The 12,569-nt window shown below is 50.0% G+C and overlaps 6 protein-coding genes across 6 annotated transcripts; 1 reads left to right on the forward strand and 5 right to left on the reverse strand.

Moving 5' to 3' along the window:
• Window positions 1-459: 459 nt before the first annotated feature.
• Window positions 460-2,509, reverse strand: CC77DRAFT_279631 (hypothetical protein). The gene is made up of 3 exons (XM_018530991.1): window positions 2,047-2,509; window positions 1,556-1,994; window positions 460-1,502 (listed from the first exon to the last, which is right to left on the reverse strand). Exons 1-3 carry the CDS (start codon window positions 2,143-2,145, stop codon window positions 880-882), a joined length of 1,161 nt encoding a protein of 386 aa, XP_018382552.1. The 5' UTR covers window positions 2,146-2,509; the 3' UTR covers window positions 460-879.
• A 604-nt stretch (window positions 2,510-3,113) lies between these two features.
• CC77DRAFT_1042854 (phosphotransferase enzyme family protein-like protein) lies at window positions 3,114-4,538 on the reverse strand (the record flags this gene model as incomplete). Its single annotated transcript, XM_018527287.1, has 1 exon — window positions 3,114-4,538. Exon 1 carries the CDS (start codon window positions 4,455-4,457, stop codon window positions 3,114-3,116), a length of 1,344 nt encoding a protein of 447 aa, XP_018382553.1. The 5' UTR covers window positions 4,458-4,538.
• A 1,968-nt stretch (window positions 4,539-6,506) lies between these two features.
• CC77DRAFT_918214 (heterokaryon incompatibility) lies at window positions 6,507-6,947 on the reverse strand (the record flags this gene model as incomplete). Its single annotated transcript, XM_018533690.1, has 1 exon — window positions 6,507-6,947. A coding segment is annotated over one exon (441 nt), but the record flags the coding sequence as incomplete, so codon positions are not given.
• A 333-nt stretch (window positions 6,948-7,280) lies between these two features.
• On the reverse strand, window positions 7,281-8,252 carry CC77DRAFT_279668 (hypothetical protein). Its single transcript, XM_018530993.1, has 2 exons — window positions 7,359-8,252; window positions 7,281-7,306 (listed from the first exon to the last, which is right to left on the reverse strand). Exon 1 carries the CDS (start codon window positions 8,063-8,065, stop codon window positions 7,481-7,483), a length of 585 nt encoding a protein of 194 aa, XP_018382555.1. The 5' UTR covers window positions 8,066-8,252; the 3' UTR covers window positions 7,281-7,306; window positions 7,359-7,480.
• A 317-nt stretch (window positions 8,253-8,569) lies between these two features.
• On the forward strand, window positions 8,570-9,446 carry CC77DRAFT_1042856 (hypothetical protein; the record flags this gene model as incomplete). Its single annotated transcript, XM_018527288.1, has 1 exon — window positions 8,570-9,446. One exon carries the CDS (start codon window positions 8,570-8,572, stop codon window positions 9,299-9,301), a length of 732 nt encoding a protein of 243 aa, XP_018382556.1. The 3' UTR covers window positions 9,302-9,446.
• A 53-nt stretch (window positions 9,447-9,499) lies between these two features.
• On the reverse strand, window positions 9,500-11,553 carry CC77DRAFT_279693 (phenylalanyl-tRNA synthetase alpha chain). Its single transcript, XM_018530994.1, has 4 exons — window positions 11,162-11,553; window positions 10,651-11,108; window positions 10,318-10,601; window positions 9,500-10,261 (listed from the first exon to the last, which is right to left on the reverse strand). The coding sequence occupies exons 1-4, from the start codon at window positions 11,474-11,476 to the stop codon at window positions 9,699-9,701; spliced, it is 1,620 nt and encodes a 539-aa protein (XP_018382557.1). The 5' UTR covers window positions 11,477-11,553; the 3' UTR covers window positions 9,500-9,698.
• Window positions 11,554-12,569: the final 1,016 nt, after the last annotated feature.

Raw genomic sequence — 12,569 nt, forward strand, 5'->3', positions numbered from 1 at the left:
TAGAGAACCATGTCCGCCTGAGATGCTGTTATATGCAGTCCGGGTTCACGGGCGGTGTCACAACATGCGGAGCGGAGCATCACAATCGCTGCCAAGATCTTGCATGTACGCACCTGCCTTATTAGCTGTGTGCCAAGGAAGCTTTCCACGGCTTAACCGACTTTTATTGAGCCGGCATCTGGGCGGACGTTGGCCTTGTGCATTCTGGACAATAATATCGCTGATAGGAGCGGGGTCCTTGGTGATACGCATGTTGTGGTTACACGACCTGCCAGATGGAGCTTGATATGTTGCCGGCCTGATGAGCATTTGGGTGGCAGGAACGCGACGGATTGCCAAGACGCAAGGTACCGTGTTCCCGGTCGAGGCACAGATGGCGTCATCAGCACAAAAGAAACCGGCTTGTCTCTGCAGATTCAGCCGTTACTTTGACTAACTTTCTAATCTCAATAGGCGGGATGATGTTTGTGCTTCGAGAGACTTTGAAAAAGGAAGGGAAGAGATGAGCGTGTCAGATCCGCGACTTAGAGGAGATTAGTGCGTCATGGACGCGGACACGTGACGAACAACGAAGCTTCCCAGCCTCCCGAGTTCTTGAGGTTGTTCCCTACGATGCGACAGCCCAAGCATGGCATATTTCCCTCGCGGAGTTTTGCCGGAACGTTGAATCACTAAAGATTCCGACACTTATACGGTAATATCTGTAACACGGCCAGGAATCATAACATGTTCCATCACGGGCTTAGTTTTGCACGGCTGGCTCCAACGAGGGTTTGACATAATTCCATGCGTTCAATAATGACTAACATATCACAAGCTTTCCTGCTCTGCCCCTCAGAACATTTGTGGCCACCCGTATCCAAACGATTATCGAAAGGCCTACTTCCACGTGCTAGCAACGGTGGCTGTGCTCGAACATCCCTTCGGCACGGTATATACACGGTTAGCACCCGACTCGTACGTCACGGTACCACTGCTCTCGACCTTGATGAACTTGTACTCGAAGCTGGTGCCAGCCGGTAAGTTGATCTTCGTGGACCAGAGCGGATTCGCGCTGGTGTACTGGCTCGCAGAGAGCGCGGGTGCAGAGGCTGTGTTCCAGCTACCAAGTTGGGCGATCGACCCAACAATCTTGACTGTCTGGCCCACGACCGTCGTGGTCTTGGAGTCGAATGTCACAGCTACAGTAGCAACGGGTGTCGCGCAACCGCTGGGTACCGCCGTGGAAGTCGGTTTCGTTGTAGTCGTTGGAGCTTTGCTCGAAGTGGGTGGGGTGGAGCCGCCTGGGCCGCTGCCTGTGATCTTGATGTCCGCGCAAGTCAAGTAGACCTGTGGAGTCTGGAATGAGTTCCACTTGAAAGACAATAGCGTGTGGTTGCTCGTGTAGTTGGGGATCTTGATCTTTGAGCTGACTGTGTATCCGCCAGCGATGCTGGTATAGCACGAGTTGAGAGCTGCGTTGTCAACGCTCCTGCACTTCGAACCGTCATTGAAGCCGCCACCTTTTCGGTATCAGTCGGAATGCCCTTGGTCAAACAGGCGAAGATGCACTTACATGTGAACCAGTCGTTCCTCCAGCAAGCTTGGCCTTGTTGACAGTCGGAGTTGTAACCGCACGTCTGGCCGGGAACATCGGTACACTTCAGCTCACCGGCCTGGAAGCAGTCTTCTGCTGCCTGCTTCTCTGCCTCAGTCGGAAGGTACCCAGGGGTTAGGAGCTTGTCGACAATGGCTTGATTCTGGCATATGCGGTAGCTGAACATGCCGCCATGGTCACCATTGGCATCAAGGCACCATTGTACATCTACCACATCACCGCCTTTGTAGGTGATGATGGGTTGTGAACCCCAACGAGGGCCGGGCTGGTTGTAGTCCACAGATACGCGAGCGTTGTATCCGCAAGGGCCCGAGCGACCCACCTTTGCGGCGTCAAGGTCTGGCCATGCTGTGACGGGTTCGAGGATAGTACACTCCGGGCAAGTATCCGCACCAGACTACGATGTGTCAATGACCGTATTCAGACATGTCAAGGCTTAGCACACTCACTTGCGCATTCAAGCCAGTTCGGCTCATCGGAGAAGAGAGGTAGCCATGCGCGTTGGCCGTTGCCACAAGGGCGAGAAGAGATGTGATCTTGGAGAACATAATGGAAAGAATGCCGCCTTAACGGATCTTGTGGAACGAAGGAAGCTGTGATGAATCACCACTTGAGCGATTGAATGACCTGGCGAGAAGCATAAAGATGCATTTCTCTGGTAGTTATATACCACATCATCTTTTGCGATCTCATGATCAGCGGTTTCCATATCCTCTTCGAACACGGCGATCTTCCGTCCCCTGCTCTGAGTAGTCTGTCACACCCTTGATGAGCGTAAAGATTCTTAAAACTTCTATTGGGTCTAAGTCGGCCTCCAAGTATTTCAGACACTCGGCTGACTAGATTGATTTCGCCGGAGAAGAGATGATGATGCATCCTCGATTACTTCCACGAGTTTCGCGAGCCGCATTGCATTAGTATCTCCGGCTCATACCCATGTGCCGTACCCCAGATTCGTGGAATATTCCTCTGCGAAGTGTACCGACCCGCTTAACGCTCAGAGTACCGGAGCGCGTCCGTCTTCTTCCCCAGCCGTGACCGAACAATGTACAACGCTTCGGCCACTTACCGCATTCATCGTAGTCGTTGCAATGACCAACTACGCGATTGGCTCGCTGTCGGGATGGTTTCAAACATACTAGCTCATCTAGGTAGCTACGATGACTAGCGTTGGAAATTGATCATGGGGACTATAATGCTGTCCGGCCCGCACCTTCACATCGAAAAGCACGTTGCTGCACCCCACAAAACAGGGATTCTACTCCTGGGTAATCAAACTATCCATAGAATCTATTGCATATGCGTTTCACTAGCATCAGCATGGCCATATGGCAATGCAAAGCGTAAAGTCGCGTAAAATGTCGGCTACCCCTACTGCTTCTACGCCTGTTCTGACTCCATACGTAAGCTTGGAAGAAAGCAATACTGGACAAAGTCTGAAATTATAAATTTTCGAGATATAGTGTGGTTCATGTGACCATGCTATCATGATCCAATTCCGTACATGACCTGCATCTCAGATTCCACGCTCCCTGCACTCTACGTTAAACGCTTCCAGTTGCTTCATTTTCACATGATAAAATGCCTTCAATTCATCCTCCATAGCTTCATCTAGCACCTCGTCTCCAGGCTTATGTAGCGCAGCCCAATAGACAGCATCGATAGTCCAGCTGTCATCCATCGCAAGGTTGAACCAAAATCTGCCGGAGATCCATGAGTCTCGCATGGGAACGGATAGTAACGCCACAGGCTCGTCCGTGGCTTTTTCCTTCTCCACTTTCTCCATTACCTGTAGGAATTGCTCAACATGCGGCTCAAGTCTTGATTTTAGTGCTTCAAAATCGAAGCCACGGTCAATCCACTCATCTGGTCGCAATGAAGTGAGCCACCAGGGTGGGCCATGGGCGAATTGCGCGGGCAGCGCATTCCAAAATTCGAAACCTACAACAGCTTTGATGTTGAGATCTTCGTCCACGATCATGTTCGATGGGCGAAAATCATAGCAGTAGATCTTGAAAGGACTTGTGTTGTTGTTGGTGTATAGAAATCTGTCTATGGACTGCTTGAGACGATGACGGGCAATGAAATACCTCCTTGCATCTTCGAGATTGCCCACTGCGTTTCGATGAGTATGGAGATGATTCAGATGCTGGTCGGCGAGCTGCTGAAAGTACATCCTTGGCGAGCTACAGCATGAAGTGGGGAGAAGTTGGGTTGGATAGTTCGAAACATCGGTTGCTAAACTATTCATATGGTTTGTGAGAGGCCGTTCGGTGACCACCCAATCACGTGTGTGGCTTCTGCTGATAGCACCGGCTGCGCTGAAATCCAGTTGATAAATTTGCAGCAGATAGTCAGCTATCTGGGTGTAGGCATGAAGTACTCTTGAGTTGCCCAAGTCTTTCCAAAGATCGACTTTGCCATCTTTGGTTTCCGTAGGTTGTTTTAATGCTTCCATCAATCGCCTTCCTTCGATATATTCCATTATGATGAACGGCCCAATCTGCGATGGGCTATCATCAGTCATACCCCAGGTATAGATTGTTGGCAAGGGAATCGTGGTTTTCTCTCGAAGCAGAGACACGATTTGAATTTCATTCCGAACTTTCTCCTCTATGAAACATACCGCGGTACGTCCTGGTTTTGGGAAGCGTATCACATATGTGGGCTTTGCGCTGACCTTGACGATCAAGCATATGTTGTAAGATCCTTCAAGATAGCCGCCAAACTCTCCAGCCACATGGCTTTTGAGTCTCTTGGTCACAAATTGGATAATTGCCTCCTGCGCAGCGTCAAGCTTTCGCTTCCAGGCCTCGTATGTCCGGTCCGCATAGTCCAGAGCTAGGTCGTCGCATAGCATTATCTTTGCGGTGAGGTCAATCAAAAGACCTCAGGTGAAAGCATTCAGAAGCAGATTAGTGAAAGATACAGTGTTGTTTCGGGGTCTTTGGGAGATAAAGAAGTTACATCTACGCGTAAAAGACTGGGTCGGACCGGTTATGACACGTCTGACTAGCTAGTCCATTCATGACATAGCGGCCTGTCAAGTAATGCAACTTTACGGCACGGCAGACGCTGCTTGGGTGATGACAACATAAGGATTCGACGCCAATTGAAACCGTCCACTTCCTGTCGTGAAGCAAACCAATACTACGTCGTCCATGACTGAAGGCCTGTTTACTTGGGGCTGAAAAGCTCATTGCGCGCATTCGAGATCATCTAGCTAAGTAGTAGTTCCTCCGTAGAACACAAAGTATTCAAAAAGCACACAAATGGTTTACTGCAAAACTCATCAGAACTCACCTCAATGAATCATTCCAAGAGCTACTTTTGTATCGCCACGATGCCCTGTTATCATGTTGAAAGTCGCCCTTACTTAATGAATTCTCACCGAAGGCAGTCTCTGTTTTGCCCACCTCGTTACTCAGCTGAACAATTCCTGCAAATCCTGTAACAAGAAATCAGCTCAAAGCTATCATCTGTCCGCTAATGCACAACACTTCGTTTATGCGAGCCTGTTTTTATTGATGGTAGACTTTGTCTTATTTCTTTCTGGTTGGAAAGAGATAGAGGTAAAGCAACGGCACGTAGCTTCCATCTGGTCGTTCCCATCGAGCTTGCAATCTTTAGAATTTGTTTTCTGCCCTCCAGTAATTTGGCTGTGTTCTGGGTGGATCTTTGCCCTTCTTGGTCTTCATCATATGCATGTAAACACTTGTTTCAACCATTTTCACATTGCAAATTCGTGTCTTCCCTGAAGCATTTCTAACTATGTTGCTCCATTTGAGTATTAGTAAAGTCCATACCGAAAACCATTCATGTCTCTCCCATTCTTCCTTCGTTCGAATTCCAATACCTCGAGCCATTCTTTGTTATCAATTAATGCACTTCGTATACGCCCAGATATTGGATCATCCCTCCACAAGTATTTCCTTCCAATGCTTATGAGTGGTGACGATCTCAAGGCTTTTACTGCATCCAAGATACTTGCGGAGTACTGCTTCCACGAAAAACGCTCGTACTCGGCAGGGCTTTGCTTTTCTACTGGTCCTGACGGCTGCGACTGAAGACGAACAAAAAGGGACGAAGAATCTGTGGCCCCTGGTGGTTGCAGGGGGTCAGTGGCATAGCAAATTCGCGGATAGCCGACAGGAAAACGATCGCTTTTTGACTTGTACTGTACGTCCGGGCACAGTTCCACAGGGTGCTGCACGATTGTCGCTAGGAACGAGAGTGATATGCGCACTATATAGATATCATCTAGCCCTTCAACCGGTCTGAAAGTGATATCTTCCATCTGTGTTGGCCTTCGGTGCAGAGATTCAGCGTTATCCAAATATGTCAGATACGGATTGAGTCTCCAAGGATACAACGCACTGCATCTGCAAGTGGCTCCAAAGTCCAGACCAGATCGAACGCATTCCTCCCATACTCCTCTTTGCCGTCCCTGGCTGAAGTCGGATGATACAGGGATGTCTTTGATACAAAACTCAAGGCAGGGTAGTAGCCGAAGATCGGGCTCGAGGCCATCGATATCCAGCTGTAGCGTCTGTGCAACTAGTATAGCCGTACAAAGACACAGGGAGCGTTCGCATTTGCGCAACACCTCGAACGCTAGTTCTGCTCGGGAGAGACCATAATCGACTTCTAGGTCTTCGCCCTCACCTCTCACTATTGAAAGCAATGAGAAGATACGATCTCGAGGATCAGAGCACTGCTTATCATGAAAGTACTCTATCAAACGAATTAGAGATTTTCTGATAGATAATTTGTCGTTGAAAAGCCTTCCACATCGGATGCGGTTGAGTCGCCAGAAAGGATTGATTCGAATCGTCGGAACTGACTCCCATTTTGGCCGCGTTCTCCAGTCAAAATCATCCAAGTCCAAAAACAACGGGCCTATACATATGATTACCTGCTGAGCAAGCACCAGCTCTTGTACAATCCACGCGCGAGTCCAATATACGTTCTCTGAGACGTGCTGCAAGAGTTCGTCTGTGCTATTGGTGTCCAAAAAGTCCTGTCTTTCATAGCTAGACCTCAGCTTCCTTGATCTTGACACAGCAATGTCCGGTAGCGCAGGGCCGAGCCAAACGTGCACTTGTATTGCCTGAGCGTAGATCGTCCCCATCTGACGAACCTGGTGATTCCGCTCGGATACGTTCGACTGATCGATACACAATGCATCAATCCAGTATGGCCCCGTTGCAAGAGAGTCATCGCAGGCAGCTGTTCTACGTGCGGCAGCAAGGAAGTCGAAAAGATTGTGGCCGATGGCGAAAGCTTTATCATCGATTTCAATGAGACATGATGGGTTGGGATCTCCCCAACAGTAAGATAGACAAGTGTATGTGGAGCCGATAGTAGCGTGCGAAATGGAACATTGGATGTGACCATTAGGCGATGGGAGCGGAAGCAGGTGCACAAGCCGTATTGTTGGTTTAGAGAGGTCGAGAGGTTGATGCTTGAAAAAGATGTCATCTTTTGCTGCTAAAGCATGGTGGGATGTAGCTTTCATCCTAATGAAAGCGTCCATCTTAATGACTACGTGACAGTGAAGCTGACGGTAGAGAAGCGATGTTGGCAAGAAGAGACAGCTGATACACGTAAGATATGCAATGCGCAAAGCGGGGCTGTGCTGGCCGATTTTTGATCAGATGCCGCGAGGCTGAAGGTACGTTTGATAGGCCACAGAACTTCGCGAGGTCGCTAAGCAGCAGTCAGTCACGCCGTTATCGAAAGCTCTCCAAGTTCGGCTTACAAAGTGTAGCGGGCATTCGCAATGAGTGTCTCTGCAGATGATAGTCTCGACATTGTATCACTTCTGCTCTCTTCATACAGCGAACCCGTGTATGCGAGGTCCAAATGATAGTTCATCCCCACTCAGCCCTCGAACTCCGGTCTGCCACCAACATCCGTCTCATTCTCAACACCATACGCGTCTTCAAAGCTCGCCAGCGTAACACCCCACATGTTGTCATCTTTTCGACTGTCCTTGCTGAGATCGAACTCATCTTCACCGTCCCAGCTGCCATCGCCAGCCCACCTGAAAGCCAGCACAGCGCCATCTTTCAGTCCCGCGCCCTTGGGACATTGCTTGATCTTTTCTGTGTCAGCCCTTGCTCCAGCACTTGAACTACCACCTGCGTTTGCTTTGGTAGCTTTGCCCTTGCCCTTGCCCTCCACCTGTTCCTCGTCGCTAACTATGTATGCCCCTTCCCACTCGCCTAGTGTGAAACCCTCGGATGCATCGTTGATATTTGCCGGGCGGCCGAGCTGGATGTCCGAAGCAGACGAGGGTAGTGGTATCGATTCGCCGGTAGAGTTCTTGAAACCTGTTTCTTGAAGAGCGTCGTATAGGTAGGTTTTGATCGTGTCGAAGGTATGTAATGGGTCGACATGGAGGATGACGGTGGTTTTGTGAGACTTGAGGCGAAGCGTCCATGTCTGTGGTGAAGGTGTCGCCATTGTGACGTGTTGTGACCGTATTACTGTAATGGAGATTGTTACTTGCTAAGGTGGCGATGAACCACAGTGATAAGGAGTTGCCTGATATGTATTGTACGCGTGTATTCAAGATTGTCGAATATTTTCGGATGCAACTGAAGTGTTCGGAGGATCTAGACGCGTTGTTGCTAAAGCAATGGAGGGGGTTCGCGGGGAGGGAAAGCGCGACCCGCATCCCTGCATGGAAATCTTGGCGTAGTGATCTCACAAGCTTCCGCGACTTTGACATACTCGGAACTCCCTTCTTCATACGGTAAAGGCTATCTTCGTTTCCAATTTCCAAGTGCACATTATTCAGGCCTCGTGAAAAACACAACATCATTACTAGCATTCCTTCCTGTTTTCGACGATATCGAACCTCGAGAATCTCCGCACCACCTCCGCACCCATCGCAAACCTCACCAGACACGCATTTCTATAGTTACAAGACCACTCACTCGCCCAACGCAGGGCACCAAACTCACAATGGCAACAACATCGCCCCAACAATCCACAATCGAGACCCCAGAAATGCTCGCAAGACAACCCTCGCGACCATCGCAACCCCTCCCCTACGCTCCCCGCCTAGGCATGCCCTTTGACCGCCGCCTCCTCCTCACAACCTCGCTCTCCTTCCTCTCAGGCTTCACCCTCGGCTCTCTCAACGCCGGTCACATGGCCTCTCTGCGCTTCCGCGCCGAAAACGCGCATCGTCTGCCCATCTCAAACCCCGGGTGGTACCTCTACCACAAGTCCAAGAACTATTACAAATGGCGCTATGGCATTGTCGAAGGGTTGAAAAAGGGTACATACATTGCAGCGTGGTCCTCAATATTTTTCATCGTGGAAGAGAGTTTAGATGTCTTCCGCGGGACATGGCGCGCGGGGCGCACAATGGAGGAGATGGAAGGTGTTGACGAATTGGATATGCGGAGAATCGATCGCGGGGTGGATGGGAGTAGGGACTTCGTATCGAGTGGGTTGGCGGGTATGGTTACGGGTGGGCTGTGGAGTGCGTGGCATCAATTTCCTGTGAGCACGGCTGCGAGGACGATACGGATGGGATTGCTTGTTGGGCTTGGATTTGGACTGGGCCAGGATGGATTGATATGGGCAAAGAAGAGGTGGGGTATCAAAGACGGGGAGAGCTGGATATACAAGGGCGCAAGGAACAAGATGATCGAAGAGGATGTCAAGAGCAGTTTGGAGAAAGAATGAAGATGTTGGTGGGTTCAAAACAGATGTTATTCAAGTAAGGCTTCAAGAGGACACATAATGTGTGGTCAAAGACTGCGTACAGAAGAAGTGCAGAGCTCATACACAGACAGTCGCAACTGTGGTAGAGCACGCCGCGGCACGGTGGAGACGAACACACCTGAAGGCGACAGAATTTCGCACAGATTTGGCAGACGAAGCTCAGCCAACGGATGACGGGTGAGATTGTTGTAAAAGACGGCATACCAGTCATGGAGTAAATACGAACGGACAAACTCATCTCTCAAAAGACTTTTAGTCTCATTTTGGATATCATTTCCACAAGACTCGTCTCCTATCGTAACAGTCATGCGTATCGTCTAATCTTTTCCCTTTCATTTCTCCTGATCCGTCCCATGGTTTACTCTTTGTCAAAGCGCACCGCCGGCTGTTCCCGAATCCAGCTCAAATCAACCTTGTGACCCAGCAACTCCCTAATGTTGCTAACTCCATACTTCATCATAGTCGGCCTCTCCAAACTCAATCCAAATCCATAAACCCTCATGTCCTTTGGCAGGCCCATGGGCTCCAACATCTCTGGCCTGAACATGCCACTGTTTCCAATCTCGATCCACTTGTCAAGGCCAACGTGGAAGCCGAAGATCTCCATACTGGGCTCGGTGTAGGGGTTGAAAGCGGGCTTGAAGCGCAGGTTCGTGAGACCCATGTTGGCGAAGAAGTCTTCTAAGAAGCGCATCAGGCCACCGAGGGTGAGACCAAAGTCGGCGATTACACCTTCGATCTGGTGGAACTCGGCGAGATGGGTTGCGTCGACTGTTTCGTTACGGAAGACACGGTCGATGGAGAAGTAGCGCGCAGGACGTGGGTCTTCGGCGAGACGGTGGAGTGCCCATGTTGAGACGGCGGTGGTATGTGTGCGCAAGACGAGGCGGAGGGACTCATCTTCCTCCCATGGGTAGCGGTCTGCATGTGGGATTAGCAATGGTTCATGTTAGATATGAGGATCAGCGGTTGCGTACATCCTATCGAGCCGAAAGCGCCATCTTGGTGAACCTTCCTGACATCTTCCCAGTACTTCTCAAAGTCTCGGGGCTTCTTTTCCTTCTTCTCACTCTCGGGTGTGGAGAAGAGTCGTTTTGACCCGGCCTCCATGCGGTCCATCGTAGCTTCGTTCGCGGGGTCTAACCGTGGCTTGTCGGCTTTTGGTGGATATGAGACGAAGAAAGTGTCTTGCATGTCGCGGGCGGGATGTTGTTGTGGTACGAAGAGGGCATCGAAGTTCCAGAAACCAGTGTCGACGAAGCTAGAAGATTTTAGTCGTATACTCATATGATGTTCGGGTCAATACATACTGTCCTGTCGGCATCTCGACGAAACCTTGTGAGAAGAAGATATTCCTGAACTCTTGCCTGACCTTGTTCAGAGGATGTAATGCGCCAGACTCCTGGTTTGCGCCGAGCGCAGCAAAATTGTATGGCTTGAAGTTTGCAGTCTTCCACGCGTCGTTGGCGAGAAGTTCGACAGTCAAGTCGGTGTGTTCTACTGGTATCTCCTTTGCGTACTTGGGGCCCTTTGTGATTGTGTATGTGATGACTTTCGTAACGGTGACAAGCTTCTTCTTTTTCAGCTGCGCAAGCATTTTGGCGTCGTCGAGGGATTGGGTGTCTTTGATACCCTGGAGGAGTTCGCGGTTGAGGTCTTTTGGCTCTTCAGTCTGGAGCAGGACGACGTCGCTACCGTCCTTCTTGATCCACTTGTTCTTGAAACCATTACCCTGTCCTACGCTTGCAGCCTCTTTACCGAAGACGTTCTGTATTGCTGTCAGACGCACGTTAAAAAATTACTTGGTAATGGTATACCTACAGGCAGATCTGCGATTGGAACCCTCTCCTTCTCTTTGACATATTTCCAGACCTTGAATTCGTGGCTGCCTTCTGCTACTATGCCTTCCGACTCTGGTGTGAGTACGACCTTTTCTGAGTCCAACGACTTGTATGCGACCATCGAACGACTTGCTAGCCTATCCAACGCAGCCTTGATTTCGGCCTGCGATATTGCGGGGAAGTCTTCATTGCTCTGGAGAGGCTCTTTTGTATCTAAGAGGTCGAGGATTTCTTGTGTGAGATTTTGACCTTTCGTTTCGAGTGGTACAGGCACGGGGCCTCTGGTTCCAGGCATATTTGCGGTTAGGGTTCAAAGTTGTCTGGTATAATGCTCCAGAACGTGGGGTCGTTGCGATGAGTCGAAAGTGGCAGGAACGTCGGAGATTTGAAGGCCCGTCCGCGTTCGGAGCTTGATTCATTTTGATTGGTTCATCACCGGCGCAGCCTCGCAGTGTGTTCATGGTAGTCACCTACGTACCCCGACCATTGGAACAAAAGCAACAAATTCCCGTATGCAGTGATCATGCTGTTTCTTTTGCACATACGTCATCTGGGGGTGAAAAAACAAATCATTCATTCGGCGACAGCGAGCCACTCACGACTTCCGCGCAGGGAAACACCCCCTCCAGATGAGACAGGCCGAATTCCTAAGGACAAGTAAACACACATTACTGATACATGAGAGTTTGCGCGTTCCCATTTGCTTTCGAAACCACAAATCATATATCTTCGTAGACGAAAGAAGGTAGCATCTGGGCAGAGGATCGCCCTTGGGAAGATCCTAGCATCTGCTAACACTAATGAAATCGACGATGACCCTATAAGCTTATTTCGTGCGCCCTCAATACATCCAAGGAACACTCGAAGCTTGTCTCTGTTGTTCTTTCGGTACAACGTGCTTAAGGTTACGGGAGATGAGAAGATCTGCTCATATTCTTTCCAGTCTGCAGAATGGCGCAGCACAATTCCAACGCGAATCGCGATCCAGATGCATTGCCAGCTTGGAGGGTGTGTCGCTTCCGATTGCTTCTCACTAGGCGTTAGTGCAAGTGCAGAGATGCGATAGCTTTCTGCGCCTTCTCGCAAGCCAAGAGGCGCTGGACCATTATAGCACAACGCTGCAACTCACTACAGTCCCCACTAGTTCCCATCAGAGCTCGATCCAGCAGAGAAGGCACACGCGTAAAAGCCACGCAAGTTTCGAGTCGCACTTGCACATCCAACGCGCAAGCCAAAGGTGTGGAGTTTTCTATCAGGGCGTAGGCACAACACGCTTGAAGAGCCTTCACGATTGTCGTCGACTGCGGCGCTTAATCCACGATCTACACGTGCTCACTTTTTGATGGCCAGACCTCAGGTCAATATTGTTTGAATATTGGCCTCTGCCC

The sequence above is a fragment of the Alternaria alternata genome (assembly GCF_001642055.1).
Source record: "Alternaria alternata strain SRC1lrK2f unplaced genomic scaffold CC77scaffold_19, whole genome shotgun sequence".
Lineage (NCBI taxonomy): Eukaryota > Fungi > Ascomycota > Dothideomycetes > Pleosporales > Pleosporaceae > Alternaria > Alternaria alternata.